The sequence below is a fragment of the Macaca nemestrina genome, chromosome X, assembly GCF_043159975.1.
Source record: "Macaca nemestrina isolate mMacNem1 chromosome X, mMacNem.hap1, whole genome shotgun sequence".
NCBI lineage: Eukaryota > Metazoa > Chordata > Mammalia > Primates > Cercopithecidae > Macaca > Macaca nemestrina.
Window position 1 is genome coordinate 136,701,520 of NC_092145.1, and position 15,261 is coordinate 136,716,780.

General features: G+C 41.3%; 1 protein-coding gene across 3 annotated transcripts in view; it reads right to left on the reverse strand.

Annotated features, from left to right (window-relative positions):
• Positions 1-12,313: 12,313 nt before the first annotated feature.
• The window catches only part of CXHXorf58 (chromosome X CXorf58 homolog), a 32,553-nt gene continuing 29,605 nt past the window's right edge, over positions 12,314-15,261 (reverse strand). The window contains exons 8-9 of one of the 3 annotated variants that reach the window (XM_011735361.3): positions 13,131-13,278; positions 12,314-12,581 (exon numbers count right to left, since the gene is read on the reverse strand). In XM_011735361.3, the coding sequence (XP_011733663.1) occupies positions 12,522-12,581; positions 13,131-13,278 (208 nt within the window). In that variant the 3' untranslated portion in view covers positions 12,314-12,521. Of the gene's footprint in view, positions 12,582-13,124; positions 13,279-15,261 lie in introns of all 3 variants that reach the window. The other 2 variants (XM_011735358.3, XM_011735359.3) reach the window with 2 other exon arrangements.

Sequence of the window (15,261 nt, forward strand, 5' to 3'; positions counted from 1 at the left end):
TCACTTTTCCAAAAATACAGAAGGAAATGACTTACTCTTGGAGAACTTTAAAAAATAATATGCATGAATATTTTAAACTTAATGTGATTTCTATGAATCATAGCCAATATAATACTGTAAATTTATAGATTAGGGTTGAAAATTTTTGGACTTTGGACAATCTTCACTCTTTCACATCTTCCTGGCCCAGAAATCTGAGCAACTCACCTTACTTACAAAGATTTTAATAGGAGAGGTAAAGTAAGTTTTCATGTTTCTAAAACTTCATTAATTGTATAAACAGTATACACATTCACCAGTACATTATGAAAATAAGCTACAAAACAATTGTAACTTAAGCCACACTTAAAATAATTTAGCCAAATACTGTTAATGAAAAGGAAGGCTTGCTGTTTGCTTTCAAGCAAATCAACATTTCTTCAAGTTGTCAATATTATTCTACAAATAATTAGCATTGGTTAGGGAGACTGTGTTATTGGTTCACTATAGGAAAAAGTGATAGAGAGCATCAGGTTATAGAATCTTATTATTCTGTGTCCTTTTCATTTTATTTTATTTATTTATTTATTTATTTATTTATTTATTTATTTATTTATTTTGAGAGAGAGTCACTCTTGTCACCCAGGCTGGAGTGCAGTGGCACAATCCTGGCTCACTGCAACCTCTGCTTCCTGGGTTCAACCAATTTTCCTGCCTCAGCCTCCCAAGTAGCTGGGATTAGAGGCACCCGCCACCATGCCTAGCTAATTTTTTTTTTTTTTTGGTATTTTTAGTAGAGATGGGGTTTTACCATGTTGGCCAGGCTGGTCTTGAACCCGTGACCTCAGGTGATCTGTCCGCCTCGGCCCCCCAAAGTGTTGGCATTACAGGCGTGAGACACTGCACTCAGCCTTCTGTGTCCTTTTTAAACTTAAGGTTCTGATAATTTCTAATTATAGGTTCTAATAATAGAAATATGTAGTAAATTTATTCCTCTTCTTTTTAAAAATCCTTGATTGCTGAATTCCTGCAAATTGTTCCTACAAAATTTGTAATCATTGTCAGTGGTGCTTGGTCAATGTACCATTGTTAAAACCAGCCTTGAAAAATAGACAACTGTTTCTATACAAGTGGTCACGCAGTTAATAATTTCTTCAGAAAGGCACTGCTACACTATTTCTATGCTATTCTGAGGAGTCCCTTTGTCAGTTAATATGTATTTCACCCATAAGGCCTCACGTTCTTGGAGCTATCTCCTGAGCTGATGACCAACCTAAGGGCACAGAGTAAACCACAACAATTTGTCCCCCGAGAAGATCCTGCCAAGTTGCCTAAAATGATAAACATCCTTAATAATTACTTCATATTTTTATCCTATTCAGGCATGTAGTAGATATTCAACATATATTTGCTGAATTCGTATTTTTGTTGTTGTCACTGTTTTTAATAATAAAGAATTAATCTCTTAAGGCCAGGAATGGTGGGTCACCCAATACCTTGGGAAGCTGAGGTGGCCCGATCGCTTGAGCTCAGGAGTTCAAGACCAGCCTGGGCAACATGGTGAAACCCTGCCTCTACAAAAAACACAAACATTAGCTGGGCGTGGTGGCACAGCCTGTAGTCCCAGCTACTTGGGGGGCTGAGGTGGGAGGATTGCTTGAGCCTGGGAGGTGGAGGTTGCAGTGAGCCGAGATCATGCCATTGCACTCCAGCCTGAGCCACAGAGTGAAAACTTGTCTCAAAAAAAAAAAAAAAAAAAAAAGAAGAAGAAGAAAAAGAATGATTCTCTAGATCCAATTTACAGGAAATACAGCGGACAGACTTACGTGTTAGCTACACCAAGGAATTCAATCAGCAAAGTCTAGATCATGGGAAATGTTACAGAATGAATGATCTAGTTTCATTAACAAATTGTAAAGGGGGAGAACAAAAGAGGCAGATAGGGAACCTACAGATTAAAAAGAAATAAAAGCCATATAAAAAAAAGAGGCAAAATTAAACTACAGTGTGTCTGGGTGCGTGCTTAGGTGAGGAAACTATAAAAAAATGAGGTGATTACCATAAAAGCCAGGAGAATGGTTACTCTTAAGAGACAGGGTGCAAGGCCGGGTAGAAGGTTTCTAGGGTGGTCAGGTATGATTCTTTCTTCTGACATGGATGGTAGTTACAAAGGCGTCTTGCCTTACAATAATGCATTCAACTGTAAAATCATTTTATATGATTTTCTACAGATGTGTTATACTTTTAAAAGTTTAAGAAATACACAACAAGAAATATACATATATGCAGAGAATCATTAGAATGATTCTCCTTAAATAATAATTAAAATAATTAGAAGTGATGCTTTTTGAGTAGTTTTACCTGTAATTTTAATATAGCTTACCTAAGTAAACTATACAATTGCAAGTTTATACAATTCAATTTTTTTTTCTTTTTGAGACAGTGTCTGGCTCTGTTGCTCAAGCTGGAGTGCAGTGGTACGATCTCAGCTTACTGCAGCCTCTGCCTCCCAGACTCAAGCGATCCTCCCACTTCAGTCTCCCAAGTAGCTGGGACTACAGGAGTATGCCACCATGCTCAGCTAATTAAAAAACTTTTTTTGTAGAGATGGGGTTTTGCCATGTTGCCCAGGCTGGTCTCAAACTCCTGTGCTCAAGTGATCCACCTGTCTCAGCCTCCCAAAGCACTGGGATTACAGGCATGAGCCACTGTGCCTGACTACAATTTAATTTTTAATAATGGCTATACTTAACAACCAGCTCACAAAATTCCTGAAAATTTAACAATGAGTGTTAAAAATTTAACAACAGCAAGCTAAGTGTGAGCCACTTTAGCACACTCTTGTATTCATCCTAACAATTCCCCAACTTTCTTGTGCTTTTTAAATTTAGTTTTTAAAAGCAAATGCATACTTGCAGTTTTAAAAATCAAATAGTTCTCCATTTTCTGATCCTCAGAGGCAGCAGTTTCAAGTATTTTATCTGATTCTTTTGGTATTGACCTCCACCTCTCAAAATTAGATACCTCTTGATTTTTCAGTTTTGGACATGGCTATAGACTGAATGATTGTGTTCCCACCTCCACTCCAATTCATATGTTGAAATTCTAACCTCCAGTGTGATGGTAGAGATGGGGCCTTTGGGAAGTGATATAGGTCACTAGGGTAGAGCTCTCATGAATGGGATTAGTGCCCTCATAAGAGACCCCAGAGAGCTTACTTGCCCGTTTCTGTCATGGGAAAAGACAGCCACCTACAAGCCAGGAAGCAAGGCCTCACCAGACTCTGAATCTGCCAGTGCCTTGATTTTGGACTTCTCAGCCTCCAGAACTGTGAGAAATTTCTGTTGTTTATAAACCGCCCTGTTTATGGTACTCTGTTATAGTAGCCTGAACAGACTAAGACAGACATCATTTATTGACTTTCCATTATGGGACGTAAGGATTAAATTCTCTCTCATTCCCTACCCAGCTACACACATACACATTTCCTATCCCTCCAGGTTTCACATATGGTTATATTCTAATTTTAGTTAGATCAGTAAAGGAAAATGTTATTTACTGCTCAGATGTGTAATATACTATGATTATTCTTCCTTTCCAACTTTTTGGTTTTTTCCTGAAGCTAATTACTGTTCTGGGTTTCTTTTTTTCTCATTTTTCCCCTTTTGTTTGGTTTCCTAAATCCATATCCTCAGACTTTCTCTCACTTGCATAAATCCTTCATATTCAAACATATTAAGTTTATGAGTTCATCTACCTAAAAAGTCTCTTCTGGAACCATGTGGTCTGCTCCAATCTGGATTTGTTTCTCTAAGTCTGCTCAATGTCTGCTATTTGGAGACTTTCTCATCAGGGATTCCCTTTACCTCTCTTACGCTGCATCCCCTGTTTCTTGGATCCCATATTCACCTTCTTTCCTTGTTTATACTTTTGTATTGGTGAAACAACATCCTCTAAAGTTTCTTGAGAAATGCATATGGGAGGTAAAAATTCCTGTACTCTTGCATGTCTGAAAATGTCCTTATTCTGCCCTTAAACTCATTTAGAGTTTGCCTGATTTTAGAATTCTAGCTAGGAAATGATTTTCCTCAGAATTATAAAGACATTGATTGCTTCAGTGTTGCTGTTGAGAAGTCTGATCTTGATTCTATATGTAAAATCAGTTTCTCCTCTCTGGAAATTTATGGGACCATTTCTTTGTCTTTGTCCCCAGTATTTTAAAATTTTACAATGAAACCTTGTGGTTCTGATTTACTCCTGGAAGAGTTTGTTAACTTTATTTTTATATATTTTTTTGAGATAGGGTCTTGTTCCTTTGCCCAGGCTGGAGTGAAGTGGGGCAATCTCAGCTCACTACAACCTCCGCCTCCTGAGCTCAAGCAATCCTCTCACCTCAGCTTCCTGAGTTGCTGGGACCACAGGTGTGTGCCACCACATCTGGCTAATTTTCATAATTAAAAATTAAATACAGGCCGGGCGCGGTGGCTCAAGCCTGTAATCCCAGCACTTTGGGAGGCCGAGACGGGCGGATCACGAGGTCAGGAGATCGAGACCATCCTGGGTAACACAGTGAAACCCCGTCTCTACTAAAAATACAAAAACTTAGCCGGGCGAGGTGGCAGGCGCCTGTAGTCCCAGCTACTCGGGAGGCTGAGGCAGGAGAATGGCGTGAACCCGGGAGGCAGAGCTTGCAGTGAGCTGAGATCCGGCCACTGAACTCCAGCCTGGGTGACAGAGCGAGACTCCGTCTCAAAAAAAAAAAAAAAAAAAAAAAAAAAAAAAAAAAAATTAAATACAAAATTAAATTAAACATGGTTTTGCCATATTGCCCAGGCTGGTCTCGAACCCAGGCTCAAGTGATCCACCTGCTTCAGCCTCCCAAAGTGCTGGGATGACGAGTGTGAGCCACTGTGCCTGGCCTTGACTTCCTTAACTTTAAATTCAAATCTTTGAGGCTTTAAAATCCAAAACAATTAGAATTTTCATACACACACATACATATAACCATGCTGTTCTTTTTTCTTTTCTTTTCTTTTTTGAGGCAGAGTTTCACTGGTTGCCCAGGCTGGAATGCAATGGCGTGATTTCGGCTCACCGCAACCACTGCCTCCCAGGTTCAAGCGATTCTCTTGCCTCAGCCTCCCGAGTAGCTGGGATTACAGGCATGCACCACCACGCCCAGCTAATTTTGTATTTTTAGTAGAGACAGGGTTTCTCCATGTTCGTCAGGCTGGTCTCGAACTCCCAACCTCAGGTGATCCACCCACCTTGGCCTCCCAAAGTGCTGGGATTACAAGTGTGAGCCACTGTGCCTAGCCAACCATGCTGTTCTTATTTCATGAAGGCAGTATCTTTTCTTGTATCTTATTAGTGGTATGTTTTTTTTTTTTTTTTTTGAGGTGTCTATATTTGGATCATTTATTTCCTTCAAGTTTTCTCCTCTGTTTGCTTCTCTGTCTTTCATGCCACAAGCTTTCCTCAGATGTCCAGTGATGGCTGGTTATCTGTGCTTATTTCCTTCTCCTTCTCCTACTTCCTCTTCTTCTTCCTCTTCCTCTTCCTCTTCTTTTTTTGAGGCAGAGTCTGGCTCTGTCGCCCAGGCTGGAGTGCAGTGGCCGGATCTCAGCTCACAGCAAGCTCCGCCTCCCGGGTTTACGCCATTCTCCTGCCTCAGCCTCCGGAGTAGCTGGGACTACAGGCGCCCGCCACCACGCCCGGCTAGTTTTTTGTATTTTTTAGTAGAGACGGGGTTTCACCTTGTTAGCCAGGATGGTCTTGATCTCCTGACCTAGTGATCCGCCCGTCTCAGCCTCCCAAAGTGCTGGGATTACAGGCTTGAGCCACCACGCCCGGCCTGTTTCTTATTATTTTATTTGTTTTTTTGAGACGGAGTCTCACTCTGTCTCCCAGGCTGAAGTGCAGTGACGTGATCTCAGCTCACTGCAACCTCTATCTTCTGGGTTCAAGTGATTCTCGTGCCTCAGCCTCCCGAGTAGCTGGGACTACAGGCGCATGCCACCACACCCAGCTAATTTTTTGAATTTTTAGTAGAGACAGGGTTTTGCCATGTTGGCCAGGCTGGTCTTGAACTCCTGACCTCAGGTGATCCACCCACCTCAGCCTCCCAAAGCGCTGGGATTACTGGTGTGAGCCACCGCGCCCAGCCATCTGTGCTTATTTATAAGTGGGGAGCCAAAAAAACAAGATTGGAGGCTCTGTGTAGTTGGCTACACAGAAGCTATAAGCTTCCCTGCCTAGTTGGGCCATGAGTTGTAAGACTCCCTTCATACCAGTATTTTGAAGTCTTTTCCCTTGTTGGCCAGACTCTCCAGAGAAGTCTCTTCCAAATTTCATGGAGGGTGTAACCCTAACGGCCAGCATTTTGAGTGCCTGGTGGGAGAAGGAGGCAGGAGTCTCAACATTCAATATGTCAACTTTTGCTTAACCGCTGTCCTCAGGACAGTACCTTGGCCCCTAGCTGTCCCTTATGTTTTCCAGTTCAGAGAACTTTTGCTTTGCTCTCTCTAGACAAAAAAGTGTCCGGTTTTGTGCCCAAGTGAAGGAGAAGCAGTTGCCTGACTGCAAGGTGGTTATATTAGTCTCCTAGGTATTTGCAGTAACAAAATACTCCAAAGTGGATGACTTAACACAACAGAAATTTATTGTCTCACAGTTCTGGAGGCTAGAAGTCCACGATCAAGGTGTCTGCAGGGCCATGTTCCCCCTGAAACCTGCAGAGGAGACTCTTTCCCTGCCTCTGTGTAGTTTGTGGTGGTTTGCTGGCAATCTTTGACATCCCTTGGCTTGAAAGTGCATAACTCCAGTCTCTTTATCATTACGTGGTGTTCTCCCCATGGGTCTTTGTTTTTACATGGCTGTCTTCTTATAAGGACAACAGTCATATTGGATTAGGGGCCCAACGTACTCTGTATGACCTCATCTTAATGAATTACATCTGCAACAACCCTATCTCCAAATAAGGTCACATTCTAAAGTACTGGGGGTTAGGACTTCAACATATTTTTTCAGAGGAGGGTTGGAGGGATGAGAGGTGGCGGGGTAGTCACAATTCAACCCCTAACAGTGGGGAAGGGATTTGGTGCTGTAACTGCTTGTTAAACAAATTTTCAACCAACTCCTTCTACTTCACCCCTCACTTCCAAAGGTTACCTGCTGTTGCCAATTCCTGAGTCTTCTAGGGGGTTCCCTCAGTGTAAACTGATTTGCTTCTTAGTTGTTTTTCAACACCAGTTTAAAACTCAGTTTTCTCAGATCTGCTATTCAACCAGCACTCATTTAAAAGCTTTCTGGCTGACAAGATGTTGCTACTGTTTTCTCTGATTTCTCTTCTTCATCAAGGTTTAGGCTCTAAAAAAACCTCCTTACTGTTATTGAAGTGGCGTTTGAAGGGGGAAAGAGACTTCGATGCTCAAGCCAGCATTTTTAGCCAGAAGTTCTCCTACATATATCTTCCTTCTCTCCCTCTCAAATGGCACCTTTTTTCTTAATTCTCTCACATTTCAAACCACAACAAAACATTTAAGGAAAAAATGTTCTCTAATCTCTATATATGTAAATAATGGAGAGGTTGAGGGAGAGATGACCATAGGGAGAGAGAGAACCAAATTTGGCAGATTCAAAGCCCATACTCTATCATAGCACTCTGCCTCCATGAAGTATAAACAAACATCAATATCACACCACTCAAAGAGCAAACGGCTGAAAAGCAATATGACAATGCATATAAACAGCTATAAAAATGTTTAAAATCTCTGATGTAAGTAGTACCACTCTCAAGATTTTAGCCTAAGCCTATAATTAAACATAATGAAGTGACAACATGGACTCTGGCTTCGGAGAAATCAGTAGACCAAATATCCTGAAAAAAACCAACCCATTGTAAAAACCATAGAAATTCTAGATAAAATGCAAAAACATCTTTTAAAAGGCATAATTGAGCTTGTAAGAAGGAAAAGTCCTCAGGAGTGAAAAATAAAGAGAAAGCTACACACTAGCAAGGTAAATGACTGAAACCCTGGGCACTTGTGTCAACACCAGGGATCTAAAGTTTCGGGGTTTTTTTTTTTTTTTTTTTTTTTAGATGCAGTTTGTCTCCTATTGCCCAGGCTGGAGTGCAATAGCACAATCTCGGCTCACTGCAAATTCTGCCTCCTGGGTTCAAGCGATTCTCCTGCCTCAGCCTCCTGAGTAACTGGGATTACAGGCTCCCACCACCACACCTGGCTAATTTTTGTATTTTAGTAGAGATGGGGTTTTACCATGTTGGTCAGGCTGGTCTTGAACTCCTTACCTCAGGTGATCCACCCTCCTCGGTCTCCCAAAGTGCTGGGATTACAGGCGTGAGCCACCACTGTGCCCGGCCGAGTTTTGATTTTAATGATCTCAGGTGTGTAGAAGACAAGCTCTTGTGCTCAGGGAAAGTAGGGGGTTGACAATGAGACCTCTACATAAAGTCAGACCCTCAAAGGACAGTAAGGTAAAAAGAAATGTAAATAGAGAAAGAACATGGAAGAGATAGTCTTCTTCAGTATAAATGAGAAACACAAAATATGAAGAGAACATCTTCAAAGTTGTCAGAGAAAAAAAAGAGATCATTTAAAAGGAATAACAATTAGACTGGAGGCAGCAGCCAGAAGACAGTGGAACAAGACTTCGCATTGCAGAGAGAAAACCACAGCCAATGTAGAATTTGACACCTACCTAAATTACATATTTAAGAATAGGGGCAAAATGAGGACATTTTCAGAAAACCAAAAACTGAAAGAGTAATTATTACCAAAAGATGCTCCTTAAAGGAGCTTTTAAGAATACACATCAGGATAAAGAAAAATGATCTCAGAAGGAAAGTCTGAGATTAACAATAATAATATCTAAGCTGGAAGTTAAAAACAAGATAGTGCTAAAATATTAGATATAGCAATAACCTGTATGACAAAAGGATGGTGATTAGCATTCTTAGTTTGGGAGGAGAGTGGGGCTATTGATTAACTTTAGATTGTAAGTACACGTGCCAAAATTTACACATAATCACTAAGAATAAAAACAGAGTCGGCCAGGCGCGGTGGCTCGTGCCTGTAATCCCACCACTTTGGGAGGCTGAGGCAGGAGGATCGCTTGAGGCCAGGAGTTTGAGACCAGCCTAGCCAACATGGTGAAACCCTGCCTCTACTAAAAATATTTTTTAAAATTAGCTGTGCATGGTGGCGCATGCATGTGATCCCAACTACTCGGGAGGCTAGGAAGGAGAATCGCTCGACCCCGGGAGGCGGAGGTTGCAGTGAGCTGAGATCGAGTCACTGCACTCCAGTCTGAGTGACAAAGCAAGACACCGTCTCAAAAACAACAACAACAAACCCAGAGTGTATAACTTCCAAAATAGTAGGGGGAAAAATGTAGAATTGAAATCTGAAAGAAAACAGGAACGGCAGGGGAAAGAAAAAGAAAATGCAGGAGAGATAGCACAAAATAAAATGGTAAAAATAATTCCAAATATGTTAGCAATTAATTAAAATTGCAATAAAGTATAAATGAATTAAACTCACCAGTTAAAGATGTCCTGGGATTGAATTAAAACAAAAACAATCTAGATATTTGCAGTATCCTAGAGAAAACCTAAAACACAAAGACAGTGTATTTGACATTATATCAGAATGATTGATGTTATCTGTTGTAGCAAATAACTCCTGAGATTATTGGGACTTAACACAACGAAATTTATTTCTTGCTCACATTACAGTTCATCAAGTCAGGCTGCTGCTCTGGCTGTCTCTTCTTCAATCAGTCATAGGATTGAAGGAGAATAGGAATCTGGAATCCTTCAATCCTGCTTCTACCACCATGGAGTTCTTTGCCTCCAGCCACAGGAACGAGAGGAAGGGGAGCGGGGAATAGAAGACCACATTTATTTTAGGGGCCAAGGCTAGAAGTGGTATACATCACTTCTGCTCACATTCCTCTAGCCAGAAGTCAGTTCACAGGGTCCCAACAGAGCTGCAAAAAAATGTTGGGAAATGTGTTCTCAGGAAGAGAAAATGAAGTCAGTGAGCATCTAGCCAGTTTCTGACACATGAAAAGGTTGAAAATTTAAAAAGATGGAAAGGGATATGCCAGGCAGACACTAACCAGAAGAACGCTAGAGTAGCTCTGTTCACATGAGACAAAATAGTCTTCCAGCCGGGCGTGGTGGTTCACGCCTGTAATCCCAGCACTCTGGGAGGCTGATGCATGTGGATCACCTGGGGTCAGGAGTTCAAGACCAGCCTGGCCAAAATGGTGAAACCCTGCCTCTACTAAAAATATTTTTTAAAATTAGCTGGGCATGGTGGTGCATGCCTGTGATCCCAGCTACTCGGGAGGCTAGCAAGGAGAATCACTCGAACCCAGGAGGTAGAGGTTGTGGTGAGCTATGATTGAACCACTGTACTCCAGCCTGGGCAACACAGCAAGACTCCGTCTCAAAACAAAAAAAAACACCAAAAAACAAACAAAAAAGTCTTCCAAGCAAAATGCATTATTAGGAATAAAGGGACCAGGAGTGGTGGCTCATGCCTATAATTCCAGTACTTTGGGAAGCTGAGGGAACCTGAGGCGGGAGGATCACTTGAGCCACTGTGTCCGGCCGAATGCACATTTTTTCTTAAGAGTACAAGAAACATTTATGAAAATGGACAATGCACTTAGCTGTAAAGCAAGTCTCAACAAGCTTCCCAGAATCAGTATCATACAAATCATACTCTCCGATTATAGTGCAATTATGCTAAAAATAAATAACAAAAAAAAAACAAAAGAAGACTGTGTATGAAAATGTTCATTCTAATGTTAATTACCTGTAGTAGTAAAAAAAAAATAGAAACAACTGAAATATCCAATGATATGAGTATGGCTAGATAAATTATGCTTTATCAATTCAATGGGCTATTGTATACCCATTAAATTATTTTTAAGTGGATTACGTTTAAGATATAAGTGAAAAGTGACCGGGCATGGTGGCTCACGCCTGCAATCCCAGCACTTTGGGAAGCCAAGGCGGGCGATCACCTGAAGTCAGGAGTTCAAGACCAGCCTGACCAACATGGAGAAACCCTGTCTCTACTAAAAATACAAAATTAGCCAGGCGGGTGGTGCATGCCTGTAATCCCAGCTGCTTAGGAGGCTGAGGCAGGAGAATTGCTTGAACCTGGTAGGCAGAGGTTGCAGTGAGCCAAGATCATGCCATTGCACTCCAGCCTGGGCAACAAGAGCATAGCTCCATCTCAAAAAAAAAAAAAGGTATAAGTGAAAAGTTTAAATCTATATGTTAGCTATTATTACAACTATGTGAAAAATATGTGTGCATCTAGACAGATTAGAAAGGTATAAGCAAATTAAAACAGTTGTTATATTATGGTGATGGGATTATGTGTAATTCTACTTTCTTTCTTTTTTTTTTTTTTTTTTTTTTTTTTTTTGAGACGGAGTCTCGCTTTGTCGCCCAGGCTGGAGTGCAGTGGACGGATCTCAGCTCACTGCAAGCTCCGCCTCCCGGGTTTACGCCATTCTCCTGCCTCAGCCTCCCGAGTAGCTGGGACTACAGGCGCCCACCACCTCGCCTGGCTAGTTTTTTGTATTTTTAGTAGAGACGGGGTTTCACCATATTAGCCAGGATGGTCTCGATCTCCTGACCTCGTGATCCGCCCGTCTCGGCCTCCCAAAGTGCTGGGATTACAGGCTTGAGCCACCGCGCCCGGCCCCATTCTATGAATTCTAATATTTATGCTAAGCATGGCCTGTTCAGATATTTGTTTAAATGAAGGAAAATCAAACTTGAATAAAAGTCCCACAGACTGATCTCTTGAACAAAACTGTATACTGCTAGTTCAAGGGCATCTAATAGAAATAATTTGTTTAGATTAAAATTCTGTCAGTAAAAGAATTTGTTCCTGGCCGGGCGCGGTGGCTCAAGCTTGTAATCCCAGCACTTTGGGAGGCCGAGACGGGCGGATCACGAGGTCAGGAGATGGAGACCACCCTGGCTAACCCGGTGAAACCCCATCTCCACTAAAAAATACAAAAAAAACTAGCCGGGCGAGGTGGCGGGCGCCTGTAGTCCCAGCTACTCGGGAGGCTGAGGCAGGAGAATGGCGTGAACCCGGGAGGCAGAGCTTGCAGTGAGCCGAGATTGCGCCACTGCACTCCAGCCTGGGCGACAGAGCGAGACTCTGTCTCAAAAAAAAAAACAAAAAACAAAAAAAAACCCAAAAAGAATTTGTTCCTATGGCAATTCAAAAAGGCTTAAAATATGTCACACATTTAGTTAAGAGAGCATACTCAGGACTTATTCTATGTTATTTTCCTTTATTACTCATACTCATCATTTATAGACAGACAAGCAGATTGTTAAACAACTTTGGTTTTCTGTCAATTAACTGTGCATTATCATGATGGAGAATCACCAACTGCCAAGTTTTGATACCAGGAAAATGAGTCCTCTTTTTTCTTTTTCCAGCTGATGCTCTGACATAGATTCCTTAGTTTTCACAATGTCAAAAGATGGAGTGGAGATGACAGTTATCCTTTGTACCTGATGGGTCCGTTTTTGGTTCCTAGGCAGAATTATCAATAAAAGTAGGAAGTGTTATATATTTGGTTTTTACTACTTTATATTTTAATATTTGACTATATTTATCCTCATCTCAAAATATTTACAGCGATTTTTTAAATTACAAAGTAATACATGAATACATGTCTGTTGTAAATTCCTATGATGTAAAAGTATACTGAGGCAGACTTTATATAGCATAGTTCTTAATAAATTTAGATAGAAATGACTTCCATTTTGAGAAAACCACCATCAGAGATGTGCTGAATCAACAGTGTGAACATACAGAGAAAATAATTTTTTTTTGCCAACTCATGCTGATATGGAGTCAAAACAGCTGGTTTTTATCAGAATTGCTACCAATATTAAGAATTTTTAAAAAATATTACCAAGATGAAATTCGCTTTATACTACCCATGATAAATGTGTCAAATGTGTTTCAGCCTTGAACTTTAGATTAGGAAAATTTCATTTACGTAAGTACAGCTACTTTACAGACAGTTTGAATATTGTCCAAAACAATGAATTCAGTACAAGTTAAACTTACAGTCACCTCAGAAGTATTTTTTTCTTTTGCCAAATACACCTTTCTCATTTTTTCAACTTTCATTTGAGCTTGCTTGGACCGGCGACCCAGAAATTTAACTTGATTTTGCTGTTTGTAGGGCCGATACAGAGGTTGGACAGTTAAGGATGGACCCCTAGAAAATGTTTGTATTAAAAAGAGAAAAATCACACAGAATAAAATTTAAATGCAAAGCAAGTTCCAAATTTTATTAAAGCTTTCTCTAGCAAATATATCATAAACCTCAGCAACATTGGAGCAGCATTTCATGTAAGCTTTTAGGTTAAAGTTATCATTTCTGCTTGAGTTTACATAGCATAGTTCTTTATCTGGCACTTATGAAGGTGTACAGATGATGATATTGACAGCAATGATTATAAAAATTATAAAACCTGTTATCAATTTAAAATTAGCTTTCCTAGAAAATACTGTGTAGTAGCCATTTGAATCTTATTTTTTTACACCATATACTAACACAAAAAAGTATTACATTTCGGCCAGGCGTGGTGGCTCATGCCTGTAATCCCAGCACTTTGGGAGGCTGAGGCAAGCAGATCACCTGACGTCAGGAGTTCGAGACCAGCCTGGCCAACATGGTGAAACCCTGTCTCTACTAAAAAAAAAAAATACAAAAATTAGCTGGGTGTGGTGGCGGGTGCCTTTAATCCCAGCTACTTGGGAGGCCGAGGCGGGTGGATCACGAGGTCAGGAGATCGAGACCATCCTGGCTAACACGGTGAAACCCCGTCTCTACCGAAAATACAAAAAATTAGCCAGGCGTGGAGGCGGGCGCCTGTAGTCCCAGCTACTTGGGAGGCTGAGGCAGGAGAATGGCGTGAACCCGGGAGGCAGAGCTTGCAGTGAGCAGAGATCACGCCACTGCACTCCAGCCTGGGCGACAGAGCGAGACTCCGTCTCAAAAAAAAAAAAAAAAAGTATTACATTTCATAATGGTTGGACAGACAAGCTGTTTTTGTCAGTGCTGGGATCAGATGCTATGCCCCCTGTCCTTACTATTATAAGGCACATAGACTCAACTTTCAACTGCCAGCATCTGCATCACTCAGTCTGAAAACTTTCTTTGAAAAGAAAAGCCCGCCGGCGCGGTGGCTCATGCCTGTAATCCCAGGACTTTGGGAGGCCGAGGCGGGCGGATCATCTGAGTTCAGGAGTTAGAGACCAACCTGATCAGCATGGAGAAACCCTGTCTCTATTAAAAATACAAAATTAGCCAGGCGTGGTGGCGCATGCCTGTAATCCCAGCTACTCAGGAAGGCTGAGGCAGGAGAATCGCTTGAACCCGGGAGGCGCAGGTTGCAGTGAGCCGAGATCGCGCCACTGCACTCCAGCCTGGGCAACAAGAGCGAAACTCGGTCTAAAAAAAAAAGAAAGAAAAGAAAAAAGCCCATGTGCAGGGAAGGTCAAAAGTGCCTGAGAATTAATATGTCCCTTCCTAAGCAACCCTTAACCAATGACTGATGGGTGTTGATGTATCAATACTGTAATTCCCTTGTCCCTTGTGGGATAATTCTAAGTTGCATGTTCTACATTGAATCTCACATTCCCAGGGGGGATTAAGCTCCAGTTACCCACAGTGGTAACTTGCTTGCTAACACACACTGTTTTGGCTGCCTTCCACTTTTCTACCCTCTCCCTTCAGTTGTTCCTGAGATCACCTCCCAAATCTCTGTCTCAGGGTTTGCTTCTGGGAGATGCTAAACTACAACTGCATTCAAAGATGGCTTTATGAAAGGATTTTTTCTATTCAATTGATTAATAATTCGGCTACTTATTTGGCTCTGAAATGACTTATTCTTGGATACTCAGTAGGACAAATCCAAATAGCAGGGAGATTGGAGTTATATATGGTGGCAGAGAAAATTACATCATTTATTTGACCTTGGTGGTAATAGGGTTAAATTCTATACTCAGTGCTCATATGGATGAGTTAGAGAAAATCTATTTCATGACAGACTGTGCCCTAAACCAGGCCATCTGTCTGGCAAATGTATAGCCTTGATCATAAAATATATGGGTTAAATTATGTTATTGGGTCAGAATCACTCATCTCTACTCCTGAAAAAAAAACCCAGCGTGTTTTCTTGACAGTGGGTCATCA